At 37.5% G+C, this 25,304-nt stretch overlaps 1 protein-coding gene across 1 annotated transcript in view; it reads right to left on the bottom strand.

The window, feature by feature from the left end:
• The window catches only part of Exoc4 (exocyst complex component 4), a 767,731-nt gene that overhangs the window by 645,953 nt on the left and 96,474 nt on the right, over positions 1 to 25,304 (bottom strand). Inside the window, exon 7 of the mRNA XM_036180825.1 lies at positions 5,003 to 5,177. Coding sequence (XP_036036718.1) covers positions 5,003 to 5,177 — 175 coding nt within the window. The remainder of the gene's footprint in view (positions 1 to 5,002; positions 5,178 to 25,304) is intronic.

Consider the following 25,304-nt stretch of genomic DNA (forward strand, 5'->3'; position numbering starts at 1 on the left):
AATCGGATAGGCAATCAGCTTCAGAAGCTATTAAACTAAAGACAATTCACAAATCAAATCACCTAGATGATGCTAAGGGTCTTCCGAAACTTACAACCAAATCAAAGATTTTCTTCTACTCCATAAAATAAACCTTCTATTATAGCTAAATCTTCCTCTTCATATCCCTGAAGAACCTTGTCCATTAATTTTTTTTTATTTCTTTTAATGACAGCTATTATCTCATAAGCTTAAGACCAATGGTGCAGTTGGTGGTGTGTGGTACAGCTCCCCACATTCTCTACCTCTAAGGAATCTACAAAGACCCAGTTGATCAGCATGCTAAAAATATTCTGAACACAAATGACACCTTTTTAGTGACCTGAATAGATCTTGTGTATTTTCTATTAAACTAAAATTTCCAAAGATCTATACTAAAAAAATAAAAAGACCAGAGGGCTCTGTGTCCATGATAAAAATAAGCCATTTATAGAAATTAATGTGACTGTGTTAGGGTAGAGAATGGGAAGTGACAACTAACAGATTCAAGAGTTTTTTTTGTCTCAAAATTAGACTCTATCTATGGCTGCACAGTTCGCTAAACACACAGAACACTGTGAAAACTATTCTTTATAGTTGACCTTAGCCAACAGGTTGAGAAGCAATAAAACCTGTACTTTAAATTGTATTCTATTAAAGCTGCTAAAATATCTCACTTTATCATGTTAAAATAGAATCCCCAAATTATCCATTTTTAACGTATGGAAGGATTAACTCAATAAGCCATAAACATGTATTATAATAATTTGTATATTCCCTATATTAATGCCTAATGGAATTTAAGTTGCTTCATTATTATCACCATTTTTAATATAGGTTTTGTTTTTAAAGGTGTAGGAACTACATACATTTGGTAAAGCTAAAGCCACTGTAAATAAGGGAAGACAGGATAGCTTGTTTGCACTGTTCTTAACGATAATCGATTCTTCATTATGGCAGAATTAGGGTCATTTCACTGTTGTTGGGAACTTAGAAATATTAGTTTAAGTTATCCAAAGACAGACTCCCATCTACTCCAAGAGCAGAAGAATTGCTGTATTTGTGTATGGCAATGTCATACTTAAATGTCTTACTCTGAACAACTGATAAAAATAAGCAGCTACATTATTGGGTCATACAATTAAACTAGAATATATACAGTTACATAAATTGATATAAATTTTTCAAAGAATTGTGTGTGTGTGTGTGTGTGTGTGTGTGTGTGTGTTGTACATGAGGACAACTAATAAAGTAGTAAAATGTTAACAACAGGCAAATTTCAACAAAGAGGCATAAGGGTAGTCTTTTAGTAGTAATTATTGTTCTGAAAACTTAAAAATTATTTAAAATTTTAAAACAATAAAATAAAATACATCTATTGAGATTATATGTCTGAGTCTTGTTTTTATTTGTCTTTAAACTAGTATGATCTCTGCTATTTAATTGGAAAGTATAGTCATTTATATTTAATATTATATAGTTAGTATGCATCTTTTTATTTGTGTCCTAGCCATATCATCTTGGCTTTGTTCTTTATATTTTCTTTTATCTTTGTTCTATTTTCTTCCTTTCCTGATTTCATTTAAATTAATCAATTATTCAGTGATCAACTTTATCTCCTCTGGCAAGCTGTTTATCTATATACTCATTCTTCTGTTTTAATGCCCGAAGGATTAAATTATGAATTCTGAACTTATCGTAGTTTATCCTAAATATTATACATCTTCACATATTCTGTGAAACTGCTGCCAACACAGACTTGTTTATCAGATATACAATCTTTCTGAAATCATTGTTATGTAATTACCCCATATGTTATAAAATTATCATATATGGTTATTAGTTTTGCTTTAAACATAAATGAAACCTCATCAAAAGATAAATCAACAAATAAGGAAAATGGTATTTCACCCTTGCCCACATATTTTTTTCCAGTAATTACCATCTGATATCACTTTCCTTTAGCTTAAAAAACTTTGTACATTTCTTAAGTGCAGGTCTAAATTCTTTCAGCTTTAATTCATTTGAAAATGTCTGTTTTATCTTTACATGCAGTTGATACAGTATTCTAGATTAACAATGTTTTTGGATTTTTTTTCCTGGCACTTTCAAGATGACATTCATTGGTTTCTGGCTTATGCAGATTCTGATTCAAAGTCAGTGATGATGTTTATCATTTTTCCCCCTACAAGTAATAGGTCCTTTTTTCTCAGACTACTTTTAAGGTTTTTGCCTTTTGTTTTTCAGGAAACTGATAACATATCTAGTGTTGATTTTCTTTGTGTTAATCTTTCTTGGGATTGGTTGGACTTCTTGATCTATGGGTCTATATTTTTCAACAATTTTTGGCCAGTATTTCTCCTGATAATTTGCTGCCCTAATCTGTCTCTTCTCCCTCTACCACTACAACCACATATTTTTTAGACTGAAAGAAACTATAACAGGGAGACTATGGCTTTATCTATTTTTGTTTTGGACTGTTGTTACACTGTGCTTTGGTTTCGAGAGATTACATTAATCCACCATCAAGTTCACTGATCCTCTCTAGAGTATACAATTCACAACTTCCTCTGTCTAGCTATGTTTTCAGTTCAGATACTCATTTCTGTGCATTTTTATTCTGCTTATGCGCGATAGTCTCAGACTTTTGCACAAGTATTATAACTGCATGCTAGACACTGTTGCGTGATTATTTTGTGTTCTGACAAATAAAGCTTGCCTGGAGATATGAGGGCAGAGCTAGCCACTAGTTAACCATAGAGGCCAGGCAGTGGTGGCACACACCTTTAATCCCAGCAGTTGAGAGGAGGAAGCAGGAAGATCAGGAGTTCAAGGCCAACCTGGGCTACAGGAGATTGAACCAGTCTAAAAAAAAAAAAAAAAAAAAACAGAGCCAGGAGGTGGTGGTACTCACCTTAATCCCAGCACTAGGGAGGTGGAGACAGGATTTTGGGCAACCATTCAGTCTGAGGATTCACAGAGGTAAGAAGTTTTGAGTCGCTGCTGCTCTGCTTCTCTGATCTTTCAGCCTAATATCTGACTCCGGGTTTTTTTTTTTTTTTTTTAATAAGACTAATTAGGATCACACTTCAAGACATTGTGGGTGTGCATCATTATTGAGAATCTGGATTCTTTTATCTGACTTTAGACAGAGTTTATATCTGTCAGTCAATTACTTATCAAGTGGATCGCCTTGATTCAGGATGAACTTTGGGGGTTAACCTTTGGGGAATTAACCATTGCTTTATGATTAAGGGGCTATGTTCCTAAGGCATGAAGCACAGGATACATTAGCATGTTCTCTCTCCATTCCTAAGCATTTGCATACCCTTTGAGAACCTCCAGTCAGCAATCAGTACTACAGTGTCTGTTTTCTGCTAAGGCTTGTGCTGTGTTTGAGCAAAAGCTCAGACAACTCTGCTTTAAATTTTCTAGGGCTCCTTTTGTAAGCAATTTCTTCCTCTCCGGTATCCTAATTCATAAATTTCAGAAACCTCTACATCCCTGAACTCTATTCCCTGATTCCTCTGCTAAGATAGTCTTTTGGACTTCACTTCTCTATGGCAATAGCTTAAGAGTATCCACCAAAGGAAGCAGGAAGAAAGTGAAATTAACCTCATCAATTCCTTTCTGCTAACTGCATTACCTAAGTCCATTCAGGTTTATAGTTACTCACTATAAAAGGTAATTTCAACATGGCCAGAACTAGAAGTCCAACAATATTTGAAATTGCTTTAATATGTTATTTTATAACATGAAAGGCACATTTCATTTCTATGTGGCAGATAAGCAAACCAGGATGGAAAGTGTTAAATAAGCAGCTCCAACACACAAAGATATTTAATCCAATATATGCATTTCTCAAGCACCTACTAAAGGAACATCAGAATTGACATATTAGTAAAAGGAATCCAGAAAAAGTAGACTCAATACATCTAAACAGGACAAATACACTGCACCTCACTCCCAAAAATAAGTCTAGAAAATGAGTTACTAAGAATCAATCTTATTCAATCTACCAGAAGCGTGCATATATTCTCAAAAATGACTATAATTTGCATTCATGATTTATTTATCATTGCAAACATTCCCATTTTCTGTGCAAGTGATTTCATTTCAACAGTTACATTTTTCAATTCTCTACATGTACTTACCTTTTTTAATATTAAGTAGATCTTACCATTTCTACTTAGCTACGTCAAACTTGTTTCAGCTAACTCTTAATTGCATTTCTAATTTTCATCTGGACAAATCAAATATATTTTGCTGACAAAGAGAAAAAATATAATGTACTTTCTAAATGCCATGTCAGCAGTATCATATCAAACAGTAATGCAATTCCTTCGATCTTCAACAAATAAAAGCGATACTTTTCCAACCCACAGATTTATTCTCATCTCTCAGAATAAGCTCCTGCCCTGTCATGTAACCCAATGCATGGAAAAGGTGATGATAAGAAAACAGTCAGTAAAATTAAGTTCAACTGTGTTCATGAAATAGCTTTAAAACATTTTAATATTTATTATTATCTCTCTCTTCTCCCCTCAGCCCTTGCTTTCTTTCTTTTGAAATGGGGTCTCAATCCATAGTCATGGCCAGCAATGAACTCTCCATAAGCCCCAGAATGACCTCAAACTCATGATCTTCCTCTATTAACCACCCAAGTTATTTATTAGCTAACCATATGTGTAATTTTAATGGAATAAAGAACTTGTGAATAGAAATGTGACAGTATCTATCTTTGATTGCTACATATTGAGAATCAGCTCTTATTTTAAAGCCTGACCAAAATAATAATTAATAATAACAATAAAGTTTATTTGAAGTCCTTTTTAAAGATGGTAGAAGTTAATGTCATTCCCCTTTCACTGAAAGCTTTCTCATCCAGTTTATGCTTCCTAAGGTACTAATTTACATCACTGTTTACTACTGTTCTATACTGCTGTCCCCAATCAAGATGACAGCCTTTGGACAAAGCCCTTACCTGCAGCACATCTTGGATCTTCACCCACACATCTGCCATATCATATAATTTAATCTCTTCCTGCTGCATTGGCTGGGTTCCAACAGAGTCCTGCAGGTACCCCAGGACCACAGAGTGCGCTGCGGCTACAGCATTAAACTTGTCAAACAACAGCTCCAGCAGTTCTAGAAGTAACCTGTGGAAAAACAAACAAATAACATTTACAAAATGTATATAGCCATACACAAATGGTTTACACTGGCCTGCAAGAAAAAATTATCAATTCCAGTGAGCAACACATCATCATGTAGACAGTACAAATATCACATTCCAACAGATGTGATTTCCAATAGCTACACAATCTAAGTAATCTTCTAAATCTATCTAGTCTCAGATTACTGTCACTAAATGAAGATGACTTAAGAATTTATAAATCCAATGTAAAGTCCCTAAACTGGCAGCCTAATAAGCACAGTTTCCTTTTTAGCATATTTGAGGTTATAGAATCACAGCTACTCTGTATTCATATAGGTGGTCTCCAACAAATTCTAACTAATTTTTTAGACAGCAGTTCAAATGCCACACAGAATATGCTATTCCCCAGCAATAAATAGAGTGCTTTGGTAAGGACACTAATCTTGTTAGTCATGGGAAGCTGTGCTTACTATCATTCAAATGCATGGCCTAAGGTGTCTGAGAAGAAAAAAAATAGACACCTGCTAAGCAATCTGACTTTCACTACAGGGAGCAGCTTAGGCATCCACATTATCTCATTTATCATAGTGAGATATGCTGGACACATATTATTACATCACTACTATATACTCAAGGACACAAAGTGAGGTTGCAAAGCAGCTGTTCTGAGAACAAAAGTTGATTTCCAAGCCAGTGCATTTAGCCACCTACCTCTCACTACCACTCTAGAATACAGACGTATATTTAGAGAAAGCTCCGAGCTTTCTGTCATGATACAAAGTAATTCCTCTACCACTGAGCTTTATAGTTTCACTGATCACTTAGACCTGGAATTATTCCCTTCTCTCAACTTGGAGAGTAGTTCAACCTAGTTTTAAGGAACTTACCACATGTTGCTTAACAAATATGGGTCACATTTACCTTTATATAGGTATTCTGCCTCCCCTCTCCATTATTACTTTTTCAGAGTAGATTTTACATTATATATTCCTGTACTCAAGAGCACTTACAGCATGTTTAACAAATATTTGTTGAATAAATTTAATGTCTATATCATGAATGAGGGCTTAATAACTTGGAATGGGAGCCTCACTGTACGATTCTCAATTCCCAGATCCTTAACAGACTGATAAGCCAACCTCAAAGTAGAACAGCAAAGCAAAAGTACTTTATGGCAGTGTCATTTAACAAGACTTTACTGCCATAAGTAGGGGTTACAACTATAATCTCACAAAAAAAAACGCACGGTATATTAGCCATTCCTGTGGCTTTTTTATTGCCCAACTGTTATAATTAATGAGCCAATGTGACAGCCCATAACTATCCTATGATAAAACTCTAATATCTATTTGACATTGCAATTTCAGCAAGAGAGAATCAATAGAATTTATGGAGTGCTCCTTGCCTGTAGTATACTTGCATAATCTAGAAATTACACATTGAGTAGGTAAACAGGAGCCATCTTACCATTTGAAAGGTAACTTTATCTTCAATGTCAGCTCAGATTTATACCCACATATGCCAGCCACATTTTTCTGTTTTGGAGAGCCCCAAGTACCAGCAGAAAGAAGACTTGGCTAACTAAGCATAACAGCCAAAACAGTTACTTCAGTGGTAAAAAAATAATTGATATAAAGCTTATAACTGGGACCATACACAGAAAATAGTGGGCCAACTGAAGTAGGCCAATTTCTACTTAAAATTGCTGGTAAGCATATTAGACTACAGCTCTAAAGTATGAATCTGTAAACAATATGCATTGTTTTTTCAGAGATAAGAAAATAAGAAACATTAAAACAATGTATTGACTTTCATAACTGTTTTTTTCCAACTCTTGATAACAAACTCTCAGAGTTGTTATATTTCTGTTATTGTTTCTGTCACGATGATGGTTATATCACCCAATGTTCTTTCTGACAAAAAGAAACTTTAATGGTCATGTTATACTTAACAGTGTTTGAAAACACATTAATCAATGACATTCAGAAGTCTAGAGGACATTGTGGTCCAGCATTCCAGTAGTTTGAAGTTCTGGGGTCATAAACTATGAACTAGCAAGAGAGCGGAAACATGGGAAGTGAAAAAAACTACACTAATAGAGTGATCATCTTCAAGACCACTGCCCTCCACAGCTGTGACCTTATCTGCCAGATACCAGAGCAGCATAATGAGCAGAAACAGTGCTCTGCTAGAAAAGAGAAATAAAACAGAAGATCAGGGGGTTAGGTATTTAGCTCAGTGGTAGAGCACTTGCCTAGCAAACACAAGGCCCTGGGTTCGATCTTAAGCTCCAAAAAAAAAAAAAAGAAGAAGATCAGATTCAGTCTCTATTTACATTGAGGAAATAATAACCCTTAAAAAATTAATGCTAACACAGGGTAAGCTTCAGCCACTCCTGTACACTCAAGGTCAAGGCAGGCCTGCCATTATAGTGTGGACATCACAGCTCCAAAGAAGAGGAAGGTGGAGTATTAGCTGGAAGGAGAGATGGGCCAGACTGGTGAAGGCTCTACTGGCAGTTCTACCTACTTGGAGCTATGAATCCACTCAACAGAGGGAAGCTCAGCTATGCTTTACAACAATACAACTGTAAAAAGTAATGGCCCTACAGCTACAGTGAAAAACCTTATTTTTTGTTTTTTGGATTTCAAGTGATATCATTAATAAAGGAAAAATTCAACCAACAAAATAAGAAGCAAAACTAAAAACCACAGCTTCATAGAGGACTATCTGAATTTTCCCAGGGGCCTGCCCTGAGAAGATTCCTCCCAGAGTCCTGGAGAAGATGCTACATAAAGTGTGGGGTTATCTGAGGGAAAAGAATCTATGTACAAGATACTCTTTTGTCCATTTACTTTATTTCTCTAAGACAAAATTCTATCTATACAGCTTCAGTTCCATCCTGACACTCAGTTCCCCGTCCCTTCTTTTTCCATCCTCTCATAGTTTTAGTAAGCTCCTATGCTTTCAATCTCATCTTCGTCTTCAGTTTCTCCATCCATGCTCATTTCTTCTCTTCTTATTCTCTTGACCTGAACCAATCCTATTCTCTACAAAAGATCTGCCTTGCTCCTTTCTCTCCAGCAATGTGACTCTGCCCTACACATCTACAGAAACTCTGCCTTGTTCTCTTCTCACCCTGGCTGTGCGACTCCAGCAGAACCAGGCATCCTGCCCCACCCTTCTCTCTACCTTGTGGTGATATTTTATTTGTGCTCTAATAAACAAAGCATGCCTGGAGATCAGAGGGAAAAGCCAACCATTATAAGTAAACACAAAAATCATGCAATGTTAGCACACGGCTTTAATCCAATCTTTGGGAGGCAGGGATCTATCTGGATCTATGTGAGTTCAAGGCCACACTGGGAACAGAACTAGATGTGGTGGCACATGCCTTAAATTCCAACACTAGTTAACCACTGGAGGTCTGGAGGTCTGTACAGACATGACATGAAAGAGCTGGACAGGAAGAAGAAGTGATGTAGCTGGACAGAGAGAGGAAATCAGATGGCAGAACAGCAGGGCATACAGACATGGGTAAACAGGAAGTATCTCACTCTTTGGAAGTTGCAGAGTTGATGAGGTAAGGTTAGCTGTGGGTGTTCCTATTCCTCTGATCTCTCTAAGGCTTTAACCCCAATTTCTGGCTCCAAATTTTATTTAATAAGACCAGTTAGAAATTCGGGATATGCAAAAACCATTTGTTCTAAGTCAAATGCTCTAAAATGCCATTTGGCTAATCTGGGGAAGGAAAGGCTAAGCTTCATTTGCATAAGAAACAAAGGTATGCATCTACAGTCTGCCAGTGTCCTAGGTTCTGTAGGAGTGTTACCTAGTAGATCAGCAGTAGGTCTGAGAAGGTTATGCTTTTGTTGTATGTCCTAGTAGTATATGAGAGCACAAGAATTTCATAGCAAGAAACAGCTGCATATTAAAAGCTGAATAACACCAAATATTGCACAATAAATGGCTTCCCTCTAGAAAAATTCCTTGATCTTAATAAGTGTAGCTTTATTATACACAGCTGAATATATATATATATATATATATATATATATATATATATATATATATATATATATGGGCACAGATTTAAATACACAATATGGCAAAAAAAATACATATCACTGGCTATTGAGCAATACACAGATGTGAAACATCATTAGTTATCAGTGAAATATAATGAAAATCAAAATGATAAAACATTTTGATCTACCAGACAAAAACAATAAAAAAGACAAACATAACTATGACAATATTAGTCAGATTGTAAACTGGCACTTTCTCCACAGAACAAGTTTTCAAAGTTTCTCAAAAATATTAATACACAGTTACCATATGGACAGAGACTCCCTTCCTAGAATACACACATAATTGAACAGAAAACATAGACAAACAAAAACTTGAACACAAATGTTCACAGTAGTATTAGTAACAACAACAAACAATCAAAACAATCCAGTGTCTATTTCCAGATAAACAGATAAACAAGATGCATATATTGGATAATAGGTAAGAAATTTAACAATCTGTGAGATGGAACAAACTTAAAATATTCTGGTAAAGAAAAAGTCAAAGATGGCTGCCTATTTATAAGAAACATCTCGAGGGCAGAAAAAAATCACAGAAATACTAGTGGTTCTCATTGTAGGAACTCATAAAGTATAGGGAATTTATAGTGTGTGGTAGGAAAGGGGGTATTCTGGAACCACACAGTGGTGATAGCGTCAAAGCCCGTCATTATGTTAAAAACATTTTACTAATCACTCTGACAGAAGGTCTACTATTAAGACTTAAATGTTGATTCATTATGGCTCACAGTTTCCAAGGATTCATCCAAGGGTTGTGTAGACCCATGAGCTTGGGCAGACTTCATGTCAGTGGAGAAAAGTGCACACAGACAAAACACAGTCCTGAAGAAGTATCTCTAGTGACTTACAGCTTTCAGCTGGCCTCCACCTTATAGCTGCATCACCTCCCAACAATGCCATCATATTATGAATCCACAAAGAGATCAATCCATTGTTCAGGTCAGAACTCTTGAAATTTAATGTCAACATATCCAGAATATATGATTGATACTAAGTGTCTAAGTATTTCTTAGTCTAATCAAAATTAACAATTATATGCATTCAAGAAGTGAAAATGTAAAGTATCTGAATTATATTACAAAACAGCTTAAGATCTAACAGAATAATAGCTATGTCTTAAGTAAAAAAGAGACAAGAGTCTACAATTCTACTGTGGTAAATATCAAATACACAGAAGAGCAAAGAAAGAAAATCAGCACCTCAAAAAGTAAACTATACTGAAAACTTATTCCTCTGAATTCTGACTACTGAGAAGAAATTAACTTTTTAACTCATTTGGATTTTTTATCATTCTTTCATAAATAGTATATGAGAAATAAAATATTTGTAGTATGGAGGTTCCTCCATAAAAGTAGAACTACCAACCGTATGCTCCAGCCAGATGACACTTAGACTGTAATGGAAGGGATATAAGTCAGCCCACAAAAGATGCATCTGTACATTCACATCTCTTGTGGCACTATTCACAATAGCTAAGTTATAAGATCACCCCCATGCCCATCAATAAATGAGTGGATAAAGAAAATGTGGTGTATAAACACAATGAAAGCTTTATTTTAATTCCCTCTCTCTCCCTCTCTGTCTCTCTCTCTCTCTCTCTCTGTATGTGTGTGTGTGTGGGAGGGGTGCGCTGAGACATGCTCAGAATATGTGTGGAGATCAAAGAACTTTGTGGAGATAGTTCTCTCCTACAAGCTTTATGTGGGTTCCAGGAAATAAATACAGATTACTATGTTTTCACAGTAAGTACTCTGACCCACTGAGTTATATCATCACCACCTATAATGATGCTTTATTCTGCCAATTATAGGTGCAGATGATATAGGGCTACACAGAAGAAACCCTTTCTCAAAAAAAAGCAAAAACAAGAAAAACAAAAAATAAAAAAATGAAATTATTCAGTTTTCAGAAAAATGGATGAAAACGTTAAGTGAAGAAAGCCAGCCCCGGGGTTGGGGATTTAGCTCAGTGGTAGAGTGCTTGCCTAGCAAGCACAAGGCTCGGGGTTCAATCCTCAGCTCCACCAAAAAAAAAAAAAAAAAAAAAAAAAAAAAAAAAAAGCCAGACTCAGAAGGACAACTATTACATGTGTTCTTTCACATGAGAATTCCAGAATTTATTTTACACACACACACACACACACACACACACACACACACACACACACTATACACAATGAAAAAAATCAACTCCTCCAAGAGTCTCCGACTGTAAAACCAAGAAATACTACCTGATCTAGAAGCCTCACAGAGATGCCATAAGGATCAAACTAGAATACAGACAGCAAGCCGAGGACAGACAGAACGGTAACAAAGAAAGCAAAGGGCTCCAGATTGCTTTGTCTGGGATTATGGCTTGAGTAACACCAATGATGTTGGCTTTCCTGTGAGAGAGGAAGCAGGAAGGAGACAGACGAAGGGAAAGGGATTTAGAAGTGGGGAGATTAAAGTGAAGGTAGAAATTTAGAAGGAAACTGTTGGGTTAGATCTAGACATATTAAGTTCACGGAGCATGCCTTCAGATACCTGATATGCAAGTCAGGAGCTCAGGAAACAAACATATAACAGAAATGTAAAACATACATATATTTGAAAGGTGCCATGAGGCAGAGACACTTTGCAGAGTTAGATAGCAAGGGGGGGGATATAGCCAACACTGTGGAAAAGGGAGCATTCAAAAGAGATGATTAGGAGGATGCCAGAGAGGAAGGAGGCCAGAAATATTTTTAGAAGACAGAGGAGGAGAGAATTATCAGCAAAGTCAAGGGCTTGAGAGAAATCAGATAAAGGAAAGAGAAATTTGGAACTTACAGGTCCCCCAGGGTTTCAGGGCAACACTAGAAGGTGAACTCAGGAGCAAATGGCTCCGAGATAAGACACATTCCTAACCAACATGCACTATTCTTAAAACAGGAGAACTTTAACAATAAGAGGATATTTCCACGGGGTATCCATGAGCAAAAAATGAGACAAGAAGTTGCTCACATGAGCAGTACATGAGTCTGTGCTAGTCTGCCCAACTTAAAGCTACCAGAAATAAACACAAGACTGGGAAAACACACTTGGGATGAAGGTAACACTCAACAAAGCCCCAATAAAATCACTCTCCATTCCACTCTGACTGCAAATGTTTAGAAGAAGAAACAAAACATATTGCAGTTAGCTCAGCTGCACAAGTGTAGTCTGGATTTCGACTCCACCACAGATAGAATAGACAAATTACCTGATTCTGCTTACTAAACTGAACTCCTCAAGAAGAGGTTGTAGAAACGTGGAGGTTTACATTTCAATTAACTACAATTTCTCAATTCAGGGGGAAAAAAACAGCTTCCCAGGTTGATTTTCCTAGAGATATAAATCAGAACACAGCACCAGGCCTATAGAACATCATGAAAGTAAGTATGAACAGAGCGACGGGATGGCAGAAAGCCTAAGTGCCAGGGTAGAGCACTCCCATGAGAACGCTAGGTTTAAATGCCAGCTAGCTACAGAAGAGCCATGGGACTTTCACTCGGGTTCCTCAATCAAAATGCCCTACCTACAAAATGACTAAGTTAGTAGAATTTGGTCTCTGTCATATGGCCAAAAGAAGATTGACTTAATAAAAGCTAGTTCTCTCCTTCCTCTGTGTTCCTGCAGCCTTTCCAAACAAAAATTATAAAGAAGTTCAAGAGTCCACCCCCCTCTATGACACTGACACCACACACACACACACACACACACACACACACACACACACACACGTATGTATAGCCTCCTGGGTAGATACCACTGGGCCAGAAACGAAGACAGAGCCATATTTTATGCTTCTTTGTAACTATACCTCCCTGTTAACATATGGCCCAAAGTCTAGGATGGAGAAAATGGTCAACGTTTGTAGCATCTCAAATCATAAGGAAATGAGAGGGAAAATGAACAATGTAGGACTGGAATATTATCAAAAGTCTAGGATTTAAGATGCCAATCTGAGTTCTTCCTTCAATTTGTGACAGGCAGCAAAGGCTGTCCAGAGGTATGAGAACCTTGACAAAGTTAAGGATGATAATTGGTGCTGACATACAGATGACGAATATGATGACAGCCTCTCTTTACTCATTACTTACAATATTCCAGGAACTGCATTAAAAATTCTGTTTGATTATCTCATTTTTTCCTCTGAGCCCTACTTTAGGAGTGGTCTAAAGCTCACAGACAAGAATAGAGCAAAGGAAATTATTTATCCTAATGTTTCTTTCTAGGGGAAAGGGGGAAATAATTTATCAGTGCTGCTCAGAGAGACATTTGGACTACAATTCCAGGGAGTTAAGGCTTGCACAAGTGCCAGGAGAACTATCTGCCCTGCCCCTGCCTCCTTGCTACATGCAGGGTTCCATTGCTGCTCAGCTACTAAAACACCTCTTGCTGTGGTAGCAGTGAGCGGTTTGCTCTGGTTGCTGTAGAGCTGTAGGATAGATACCCTTCACTCAAGGGGCTGCAGCCGTTGCTTCCACTGGCCACTCTCTACCCTCCAGTAGTTTCCTGGCCTCCCATTCCAAGACTGCTACTTTCCTGTCCAGCACCTTCTAGAAGCTTCTTCAATAGCTGACACAAACTCTTCTCCACCCTCGGGTCTCTCTTAGTAAGTGCACACATCACAGTGATTTCATTATCATCTGCAAGGACTTGTGAGCACACTTCTTAGATCACTATCATAGGTGAGCAATATACCTAAGATTTAATATGACCTAAATGAACCCATCATATCCCCAAACCCTAGTTCTCCATGTTACATCAGTAGTCACAGTTTTCCTGAGAAATCTTCACCTCCTCTTCTCCCTCAGATCTAAATATTCACCAAATCCCTGTAAGTCTTTTCACTCTACTGTCACTGTCACCCTCCTACATTCTGAAAATCTCTCATCTAAGAATTAGGAGAACAGTCCTCAAACTAGTACATTTTCCTCCAACACTGCCTCTGATCTTCTAGACTATTAACTCACTGCTTCTGGTTTGCGGCTGCATACTAGTAGTTGTCATAATACCCAGCAGCTAGTAAGGGATGTTGCTGCATGAAGGAATGAAAATTGAAGTCCCCAGAATAGGAGTGAGAGGAGGCAGATTACAATAAGTGGCTTAAAAATGAGTGCCATATGTTAGTCTCCTAATTTTAGAAGCCCATAATAAAGTTTTCCTCACTAAATTATGTTCTCAAAAATGTAAGTTTATCAACCAAAACATGAGAACATAGGAAGTACAGTTCTATAACCAGAAAGATGCACATTCAGAACTAACTTGAATAATACTGAAATAAAATATACTTTAAATAAAAACACAAAGAAAGTGTCATAATAGAAACATTCATTCTTTAAACATATATCCAGTTACCTGCAGGTCTTAAAAACAGCTGCCCACCAGGCGGTGGTGGCACACACCTTCAATTCCAGCACTTGGGAGGTAGAGGTAGAGGCAGCCTGGTCTACATGGTGAGTTCCAGAACAGCTGGGAGTACGTAAAGAGATGCCGTCTCAAAAAGCTAAAATAAAATATTAAATAAAAGCCAGCCTTCTTCTAAATGTGTAAGGAAAACATTAACTCTCCCAGTGCTGCTCCTAACTTCCTGTCTGGAATATCCCTGTGGTTCCCCTCCTCAAATGCCACTATGCAAAAATACGGAGAGCTGAGAAGAAACTGTCAGGGAGCATCACTTACCCTTGACAACAAGAACCCATGGTACAAAGGCATTCCATCAAGCTGTGAAAATGTTCAATATTTAAGGTGAGATAAGACTTATCTGAATCTGAATTTAACATCCTGGGAACCTTGGATTAGTCATTTGGCTGGAAAACTCATATTAGCAGCCAAGGAGCTGCCTTACTTGGTCACAAAGCAGACACAATGAAGAAAATTGGTTCTGTTCTACTATTTATCTGCTGAGACCTTAAGATCAGGGTTCTCCATTTTCCAAATGACAGACAAAGGCAATAACCACAGAATATTTATCTCCCTACTGTTACGCTCTAGAAGGTAAGAAAGTACTACACTCAGAGTTAATATTTCCTATGAACATTAAAACAAGTCAGTCATCAACTGTATCATATCAAGATGGTCTTAGATTTGCTGGCATGTATTTCACAGAAACATTTTCTTAATGAGCTCTGATAACCTAGTATCTTTCATTTTAAACAGGACATAACCTCTATTTAATCTTCAAGGTTATCTAAAAACTACTTTTAAGAGTCAGAGATGAATTTTATCATTTATTACTTCAAGTAAAAAATAAAGATACTATTTGAAAAATGCTGACTAATTCTCCATCTGTACTATGAAAAGAACAGAACAGCACTATTAAGGATACACAGGGAATGAAGACTAGCAATGAATGGCCCTGGCTCTAGTCAGTTCTTCCCTGTATCCCTCCCCCCTTGTCAAATCAGGCTTCTGAATTCAGGAGAAATGACCTTGAATCAACTTCTAATTCTAATGTGTGGCAAGTTAGTGGCCAAAATTAGAAAATAGGTCCGGTCCTTCTTCCTTTGAAATTGAAATTTCAAAGTTGCTCTTTTAAAGGCATTTTCCCTATTCCAAAGCAGACTTCATAACAGAACATTAAAAACAACTACCCATAAACCTTCTTCTGTGTGATAATATACCTTAAGGTTCAGGATTCTTGGTACTTGGTTGTATGTGACTCTCAGTGTACAAATGTACAAGGCCACTTGAGTAATTTTTGAGGTAACTAAATTTGAGTCTCAAGACCCATTTCCTCTGTGGCTGCAGATCCCATTTCTGAACAAATTCAGTAGCCTCTGAAAGCCTACCATGAATCACAATGCAGGGGGCATGCAGCAAGAGAATGGGTATGTCAGTACAAAGAGTTCCTCAATCTGAGAAAAATCAAATTCAGGTCCAGAAAAGGAGGTAGAAACCCATGTATATAAGGTAGCAAACTTACACAGTGAAAGAGGCCACTTCTAATCTTAAATCTACCACCAGTAAGCTTTCTGAACTGTCAAGTTATTTCAGATTTTACATCTCTTTGGACAAATCTGGGATTAGTAATAATATCCCTCCTGTGATGAAGCCAACTGTGAGACTGACTCAGGTGAGATGCCAAATGGCAGCCTACTTTGCAAACCTGAGTACATGCCTCAGAATCACCTACCAGAGTCCTTATGGCCCTCCACCCATACCCCAGTTTACTCACTCCCCACTTCCTATTAAAATACTTTCTTCTTTGTCTCTCTATCATAGCTATTTACTTGTTAAAAGAATCAGGCAGCTGAGCACATGCCTTTAATCCCAGCACTCAGGAGGCAGAGCCAGGTGGATCTCTGTGAGTTCGAGGACAGCCTGGGCTACCAAGTGAGTTCCAGGAAAGGCACAAAGCTACACAGAGAAACCCTGTCTGGAAAAACCAAAACATAAAATAAAATAAAATAAAATAAATAAATAAATAAATAAAAAATAAATAAAATAAAAGAATCAGGCATGATCATAAACCACACTACAAACACAAAGTTAACCCCCATCTTACAAACTCATTAGGCCATAACAAGGGGGTAGGCCAAAGCTCGAGGGTCCAGATAGCCTGAGCTATACATAAAGGGGTTTTGATCACACCTGCATTGCTCCTACTCATCACCAAGAGGAAATTCTCAACTGATCAGTGTTTGTCCATCTGTGAGGTAACCTTGATATAGCAGGAAGGGTGACACTGAAATACAGTTACAATAACCCATGAAAGAGATTACTTTATTCCCTTATTATTATTATTAAACATTATTCCCCTAACATGTCCAATCTCTAATTTAAACCTGATACACAAGAGACAGCAAGAACAGATTGTTTTTTAACTCTGTCAAATGTAAACAAAGCTTTAAGAAATTTATTATTGAGAAGTAATTCCAGCCCATTCGATCACAAGCCCTTTTTCTAGAGACTACAAGCAAAGGATAATGTACAACAAGAAAGACAGCAATCCAACTTCATGTTTACAAAGTAACTGTGAACATACTGATATTTCTACCTCACTTCATCTGTTATAGAGCTGTTAGTAATTAACATTTAAGTCTTATTAAAAGTACCAAGACTTAAGATCATCCATGGTAATGGATTGTCTATCTACCTTAGTTAACAATAAGTCCCACACTCAAAACAACTATTTCCATTCATTTGTTTAAAAACAAATAGTACAGTCATGAATGATACATGCTCATTAAAGAATGGTGCATTTTCTTCACTATGTCCCTAGTTCATTCTTCATACCCTTCAATGTTTAATAGCTGGGTGTATTTAAAGCATGTTCTCACTGATACGTGTAATCAAAAGTAGAGATTCAATCAAATGGAATCATAATCACTGAGGTTAAATTTACTTGCTTCCTGCTTGCTTTGATTTGAATTAACTCTTCATCTAAATCACATTGAGGCCCTTCCTGATTCTAAGCATGTCCAGGTGCTACATGCAATGCCTGGCGATGGCTACCAGAAGCCACAAGGACAAATGCCTGACCCTGCTTCAAAGCTGCTCTCAAATGACTTTTCTGCAAAGTAAAGTGACCAATTTCTACCAGGTCCTGCGTTTTAAACACTCAGAAGAAGAGTAACTAATACAGACAGAAGAGATGAAAGAAAATGCTATTATCTGAAAGGGAAACACATGCCTGATACCAGCCATAGGTCTAAATAAGGAGAAATATTTCATTTTTCTCTTGCCACAAATATTGTACTTGTACTATGAAGTTAACCTTGGAATATGAGCCTTTCGACTCCTCATAGATAAAACCACTTTATAAGCATGTCCTTCTACTGAGTTCTAGACTCCAGATTTTTAAAATATGTAAAAGTATACATTTTCAAACTTTATAGGAATAATCCTATGCATTTTTGAAAATGCTGCTGTCTTCATAGGCTGAGGGACAAGAGATGGGGGAGGTGGTGGGAAATGAGATGAATATTAACCTTGGAAACAACTATAAAGCGGGTAATGATCAGTGTTAGAATTATTCAGCAAGCACAGAACTACCCTGTCAATCAATTACAGGACAGACACACAGCAGAAAGAGATAAAAGGAGGGAACAGCACACTATGATCCAGCACAATAAGTAGGATCTGATTTAATGTATGTAGCTCTCCTTCAGAACCATGTAGACTTAGAGCAGTCCTCACATATCTGTGGTTTTCCTTCTGTGGTTATCAGCTACACATGGTCAACTACAATCCTAAAATGATACATAATATTTGAGAAATGATTCAAGAGTTTTAAATCTGTATACCATTTCTGAGCAGCAAGATCCCTTATCTAAAATATCTACTCTGTTTAAAAACTTAGCCACAAGCTGGGTGTGGTGGTGCACTTTAATGCCAGCACTAGGGAGGCAGAAGCAGACAGATTTCTGTTAGTTCAAGGCCAGCCTGCCCTACAAAACAAGTTCCAGGGCAGCCAAAGTAGTTATACTGAGAAACACTGTCTTAAAAAACAAAAAATAAATAAACTGTTAGTCACTTAGTAGCTGTTTGTACTCCGTGTGGCCTCTGTATGTATACAGGGGAAAACATCAGAAAATCTGAAAGTAAGAAGATAATGGAGAACCATAACCCAGCACCCTGACTCAGTAAGTGTCCTTGGTCTGACTTTGTGTTCTGCACCTCTTCTCACCCAGCTTATTTTGAGGCATCCATCCAGACATAATCCAGACAGCATAAAAACTTATTGTTCTACAAATGAAAACTGTAATCTCACTCATGACAAGAAAAAACAAACCCAAACTATACTAGAAATGTCAGTTTTTACCTCTCAGATTGACAAATATAAAAGTATCTAACAATATAATGTACTGGCAAGGGAATACACAACCCTAAAACATTATCCCTAACATGGAAATGTGCATCTCAAAGAAAAGTACACTTGCCAGTACTCATCAAAATTTAATAAGCCACCAGGGTCAGCACTAACTGTGAAAAGGGCAAGGCAAGGTCTGGTTCTTTTCCTTCTCACATTTGAGATGTTGCTATCATGCTGACTGCACAACTAGAGAAACAAGTTGGTGCTATCAAATGGGTGGACAACTACAACTAGTGTAAGCAATGACTGCTGCCTTACTTTACTTTCAAAACAACAGTGATACAAGCCATTTCCAGACATGTACCTAAGCACATGCTTCCAAGCTACCTTCTGCCTGTCCCTGCACCTTTATTATAGTTTGCAACAAGGTATTGATCTGAGGGTGCCTTTCTTCCCCTGAAACTCCAGACAGCACCATGTCTGACTGTTTAGCATTTTAGTTTAGTGTCTGGTCCATAGCAAATATTCACTCTATGTAGGATTCATTCTTTCATTCAACACTTACTACATGCTCAGTGGGCACTCTACTAGAATATAAAATTATAGACCAAATGGGGCAAAGTAGTCTCTTTCTAGGTATAATAAAAAATAAACAAATAAATAAATATATACAGATAGCTATATATAAAAAAATATTTTTTAAAACAAAGCCTTATGAATCTATGACATTTTGCGATACTAAAATTTAGTTTCATGATTGGTCCATACCCCATAGAAGCTATAAACTCATCCATTTTTTCCTATCCTCTTCCAGGTCAACAGTTTACCAGTGGATCAGGCCTTCAACATCTCTCTGCAATGAGTTTTTGCTTTCAGATATACACCGAATAGAATAACTGTCATATACAATCCAATCACCACCACCTCCTCTGGCTCACTTCCTTATTCTTGACAAGATCCAACACTCATGAGAACACGTTTTTCCTTCAATGTTTTCCTCTCACTTTTAGTATTTGTGAACTACTATAGAACTTCTGGCTTCTTTGACACAATAATAATAATAATAATAATAATAAGAAGAAGAAGAAGAAGAAGAAGAAGAAGAAGAAGAAGAAGAAGAAGAAGAAAAGAAGAAGAAGAAAAATCTCATTAGCTAGATTTCTGGGAATAATCAACAAGACAGCAAAAATTGAAGAAATTGGTTCTAACCTGCAGAGGCTGTGGCCACACTGGCCAGCTGAAGTTGAAGACACTGCCTTGCCTTTGAGGGGAACAATAAGCAGCAAATGGCTGCACTAGGTTAGCAAGGTACTTACCACCAAGTTAACACTTACCAAGTCAGTAAGAACAGCCAAATAACGGCTGGACATTTCCCTTTACCATTGTAAAGAAGCTTATAAACATTAAAGGTAGTGGAAGAACCAAAAAGATAAAATATTTCTCCTATGAATATGAATAAATGGGTAGTTTGGAAAATAAAAAATAAAAAGTAGGTCACCAAAATGATTTTTTAAACTGATGAAGGAAAAAGTATTCTGGCTTTGTATAAATTAAAGCAAGATGAAATTCAATAGCCTCGTTCAATCTCCATTTCCAGCAAAATACCACACAACATTAACTCGCTTTGCATAAGACAAATGGAAACAGGCCTACAATGCATTACAACCACAATATATTTAACAAGATGGAGATGAACAATGAAACTTCCAGGGAAACTTACAGTACTGATGCCTTGCCTCAGAGTTGCATTTGCATATAAATGTTTTAGAATAATTTATTTCATTAGGGTTAGCCAGAGAATATGCATGTTCTGAATGGATGGGGATTATTCCTATATTCCAATTTTGCTTAAGGAAAACAGATTCTTCTATCTCAAGCAATAATAGGCTTGAGGTATAAAATAACAATAATGATGACACTAATAATGTCACTGTGGTTTTACTTCCTTCTGAAACAGATGTCACTAATATCTCAGGAAAGCTTCAACACATAAGCATCATGGATGCCTCATGGAATAATTTGATAATATCCTTTCTAAAGTTCCAAGCCCCTGGAAGCAACAATTGCTAATCATTTTCAGAATGACTGTGATTAACTTAAGGGAATTAATTCTTGAGGAGTTTTAAGGGACCTTACAACTATCAGAAACTAGCAGCCAGAAGTCAGCTCAGAATTGTCAGTCATTTGGAATCCCAATCCAAGAATTTAGTCTTTGATCTAATAACATGGTTTATCCCCAAATGATTATTTTCTCTGTAATATTCTATTTTGTAATAAAGGATTCTGGCCAAAAATAAGTAGATTTTGGCTTCTATAAAATGGAATTATGTTATACAGAAAAACAAAAACATTTGTTTGCTTCTCGGTATCAAAATGTACTCTGCAGAAAGAAAGAGAGAGAGAGAGAGAGAGAGAGAGAAAGGGAAGGAAGGAAGGAGGAAGGAAGGAAGGAAGGAAGGAAGGAAGGAAGGAAGGAAGGAGGAAGGAAGGAAGGAAGGAAGGAAGGAAGGAAGGAAGGAAGGAAGGAAGGACAGACCTTTAAAATGAAAAAAAAGAAGAAGAAAAAGAGAGAGAGAGAAGGGGAAAAAGGCCTCTACTACTGCTGACTCATTCCTCACAGAAAACCATTTAGAATTTCCTGGGGCAAGGAGCTGACTTTCTACTTCTATTGATGTAATCTTCACTCCTAAATTCTGGAAACAGCTAAGGCAATAGAAGAGAAAGAGGTCAAAATCCTATGAAAGACATTGTTTTTAGGGCAACTATAATGAGAGCTGCAGGAAAGTTACTGATCTGTGCCCTGTGCTTTATTTCCAGTATATATTAGAGTAATGTTATTTCCCTATGAAAGTTCAGTCTATTCATCTGGGCACTTGCAACAACACAGCAAATAGCAAAGCAGAATTTTAGTGTATTCATTAGCAAAGAGTCAAAAGGTCTTTGCAGAAATCCAGGCACCAAGCAAAGAAAGAAGAAAAGCGAAGTTCAATTCTGAATCTCTGAATCACAACATGAGTACTCAAACACATGAAGATTGAAGAAGGCACCAATAATAAACATATGCATTGGTATGTAAATGCATGTGTATGATGTTCTAACTAAGCATTATAACCATTAACCTCATCTAAAGCAGGCAACCCTGTAAGGTACCAGGAGCTACAATACTGTCAGATCTGCTCTCCAAAATCCATGTTCATCAACTATCTGTTTTGATGCATCCCCTAATGGTAGACAGGTAGATAGTAGTTTGAAGGGTTTTTTGTTGTTCCTTTACCAGTTATAGTACTTCAAAATGAACTTTGTAAGAGAATTATTTTTGAAAGATTTTTAAGTCAACATCAGTATTATTTAAATATCCAAAAAAATTTCAGAAAATATGAATAGAATATATTAGCTTTTCCAAAATATTAAAATAAGTCTGAGACCATCTAGGCTGAGTTAGTATTCTTTCTCCTTAATTCTGCTTAGTATCTGTTTTTACAATGATGTGCATGTTAAGTAAAAACGACAGAATCTCCTTAGTAGCATATCAAGAAAAGTATAACACTTTATGCATTACCATCTCCCATGTACATCCATTCAAACAAATGAGAAAATTACTTTTTTCTCATGTGATTTTTCCCCCTTGAGACAGTGTCTCCCTATGTAGCCTAGGCTGCCGATGACCTCCAGATCCTCCTGCCTCAGACTTCTGAGCACTGAGACTATAAGCACACACCACCACATCAATCTGCCTTCTGCTCTCCAAAGAAACTGAAATCTTCACTGATGTTTTTCTCTCCCATGCCATAGCAGCCTTATATGCCTGGTGTGTGTTGGGGAAGAAGGGTAGATGTGAAGGAGGCAAGAGTTAAGAGATCCACTTTACAGTCAATCTCATTTTTTTTAACTCCTAATTTCAAACACTACCATACAATACTGGACAGTTGTTTCCAAAAATCTGACTTGAAAAACACATTCTCCCAGGAAATTATAGCCACTTCTAGGGATCTGAAGATGTAACAGGGATCTTAAAAGGTCTTATTAATGAAATCAAACCTGAGGCCAGTTATTGGGGTGTATGCTGGAAGATCAGAGAAGCAGAACAAGCCACAGTTTCCTCACCTCTCCAGTTCCTCAGCTAGTCTTATTTCCTCGGACTGCAAGCTTCTAAGTCCTCATCCAAATCGCTCTCAGCTGAACTGCGCTGCTCAAACCTAAAAGCTTAACCAGCCAAAAGCTTAACTAACTCTGGTGCCTGGTTTTCACACCTTATATATCTTTCTCTTTCTGTCCCCCACTCTCTGGGATTAAAGATTGGATTTCTGGGATTTAATTGTGTGTCACCAAGCCTAGCTGTTTCTAAAGTGGCCTTGAACTCAGAGATCTGGCTAGCTCTGCCTCCCAAGTGCTGGGATTAAAGGCATGCACCATCACCGCCCAACTTCTGCTATGGCTTGCTCTGACCTGTTTTCTAGCCACCATTTTTGGCTTTGTTCTAATGGCTGTCTGTTCTCTGACCCCAGATAAATTTGTTAGGGTGCTCAATATTGTGGGGAACACAATACCATCACATTGCCATGTTATCCTATAAAACAAAAACTTTGAAATTCAAATCTTATTTATTCTTTTAAGGAAATGTAGAAATGTGTGGTGGTATTTGAAAGACCCCAGGCCCCTGGGATACTTTCATCTGCGCGGGAGGGGGGAGGGCACCCCAGAAACCAAGATTCCAAACCAGCAGATGCAACAAGCAAGAGGAATTTATTCAGTGCTGGCACCAGCGGACTCTCTGCCCCATCAGTTAGAGAGCCCCAAGCAGCGGTTAAAAGCATTTTTAAAGGCATAAACCATAAAATTAGCATAAGACATCAGGTGCTCCGGGATTGGCCCAATTTAAAAATCACTACATATTTCAGCAATCATTTTGTTACGCGGGGAATTTTGTAACACTCGTCGTAAATTGGTTGGCTCAGGGAAGGTCTGAAGGGGAGTTCACATAGTTACAGGCTTGTGATTGGCTGACATTTGACCTAGTTTGCTGGACTTGCCAGATGGTCCTTATCTTGGGTCCCATTTGGGGAATTTCCAAACAGGGACTTAAGCTCATTTGTCTTCTACCTACAGTTACAGACCTTATCCCAAGGCCGGTGTATGGACTCTAAAACTTTTTACTTATTTCCAGGGAGGGGATGGGTCAGTGCCTAATGCAAGCAAGTTTACAGAGGGAAAATCAGCAATTAGCAATTGTAAAATGTATCTTTAATTTTTTTTTCTCTCAGTATTGTGTTCCCCGAAATATTGTGTGTTCCCCAAAATAAACTTATCTGGGGTCAGAGAGCAGGATGGCCACAATATTAAACATGAGGATAGGCAGTGGTAGCACACACCTTTAATCCTAGCATTCCAGAGACAGAAATACCTCTGGATCTCTGAGTTCAAGGCACATGAGAAACAGCCAGGCATGGTGACACACGCCTTTTATCTCAGAAAGCAGTCTTTAATCCCAGGGAGTGGGGGCAGAAAAAGAAAGATATATAAGGCGTGAAAACCAAGCACCAGAGTAAGTTAAGCATTTGGCTGGTTTAACATTCATGCTTTGGAGCAACACAGTTCAGCTGAGATTCATGTGGAGAAGGACTCAAGCTTCCAGCCAGCCTGAGGAAACAGGATCTCCTGAGGAACTAGCAAGGTAGCAAGATAGCTGTGGCTTGTTCTGCTTCTCTGATCTTCCAGCATTCATCCCAATAACTGGCCTCAGGTTTGATTTCATTAACAAGTACCTTTAAGATTCCTACTACAGAAATATCTACTATTTTCCTATTCACAAATATCACCACAAGATGAAGAGGAAAACACAAGACAGAGGAAAGACCACAGACTTCAGAATCACGCAGCCATGTATTCAATTCCAAGACCAGCCAGCCTCCAAACTGATTGGCTAACTACAATCAGTTATTCTAAATATAAGATGTGGACACTGATAACTCGCAAGAGAGAAACAGTGAAAACTAAATGAAATAATACACACAAATTATCTCAGAGACAGCTTGGTACCTAACACATGTTCAACAACTGCTCCATTCTTTCTTGCCTTTGATGTATTAACATGTGTGGTAATAAACACTCTTCATTAGAAACAGGCTTGTATCTCTCATTCAATGTCTGTGAATATGGACAGTAGGCCTCAATTTTCTCAACAAATCAAAGCAAGATAGACAATGCCTGGCCTGAATATGTGTGGATTCTCAGCTCAAGAAAATAACCCATCTGAAGATAAATTATTTACTCTCCAC

This window comes from Onychomys torridus, chromosome 3 (genome assembly GCF_903995425.1).
Source record: "Onychomys torridus chromosome 3, mOncTor1.1, whole genome shotgun sequence".
NCBI lineage: Eukaryota > Metazoa > Chordata > Mammalia > Rodentia > Cricetidae > Onychomys > Onychomys torridus.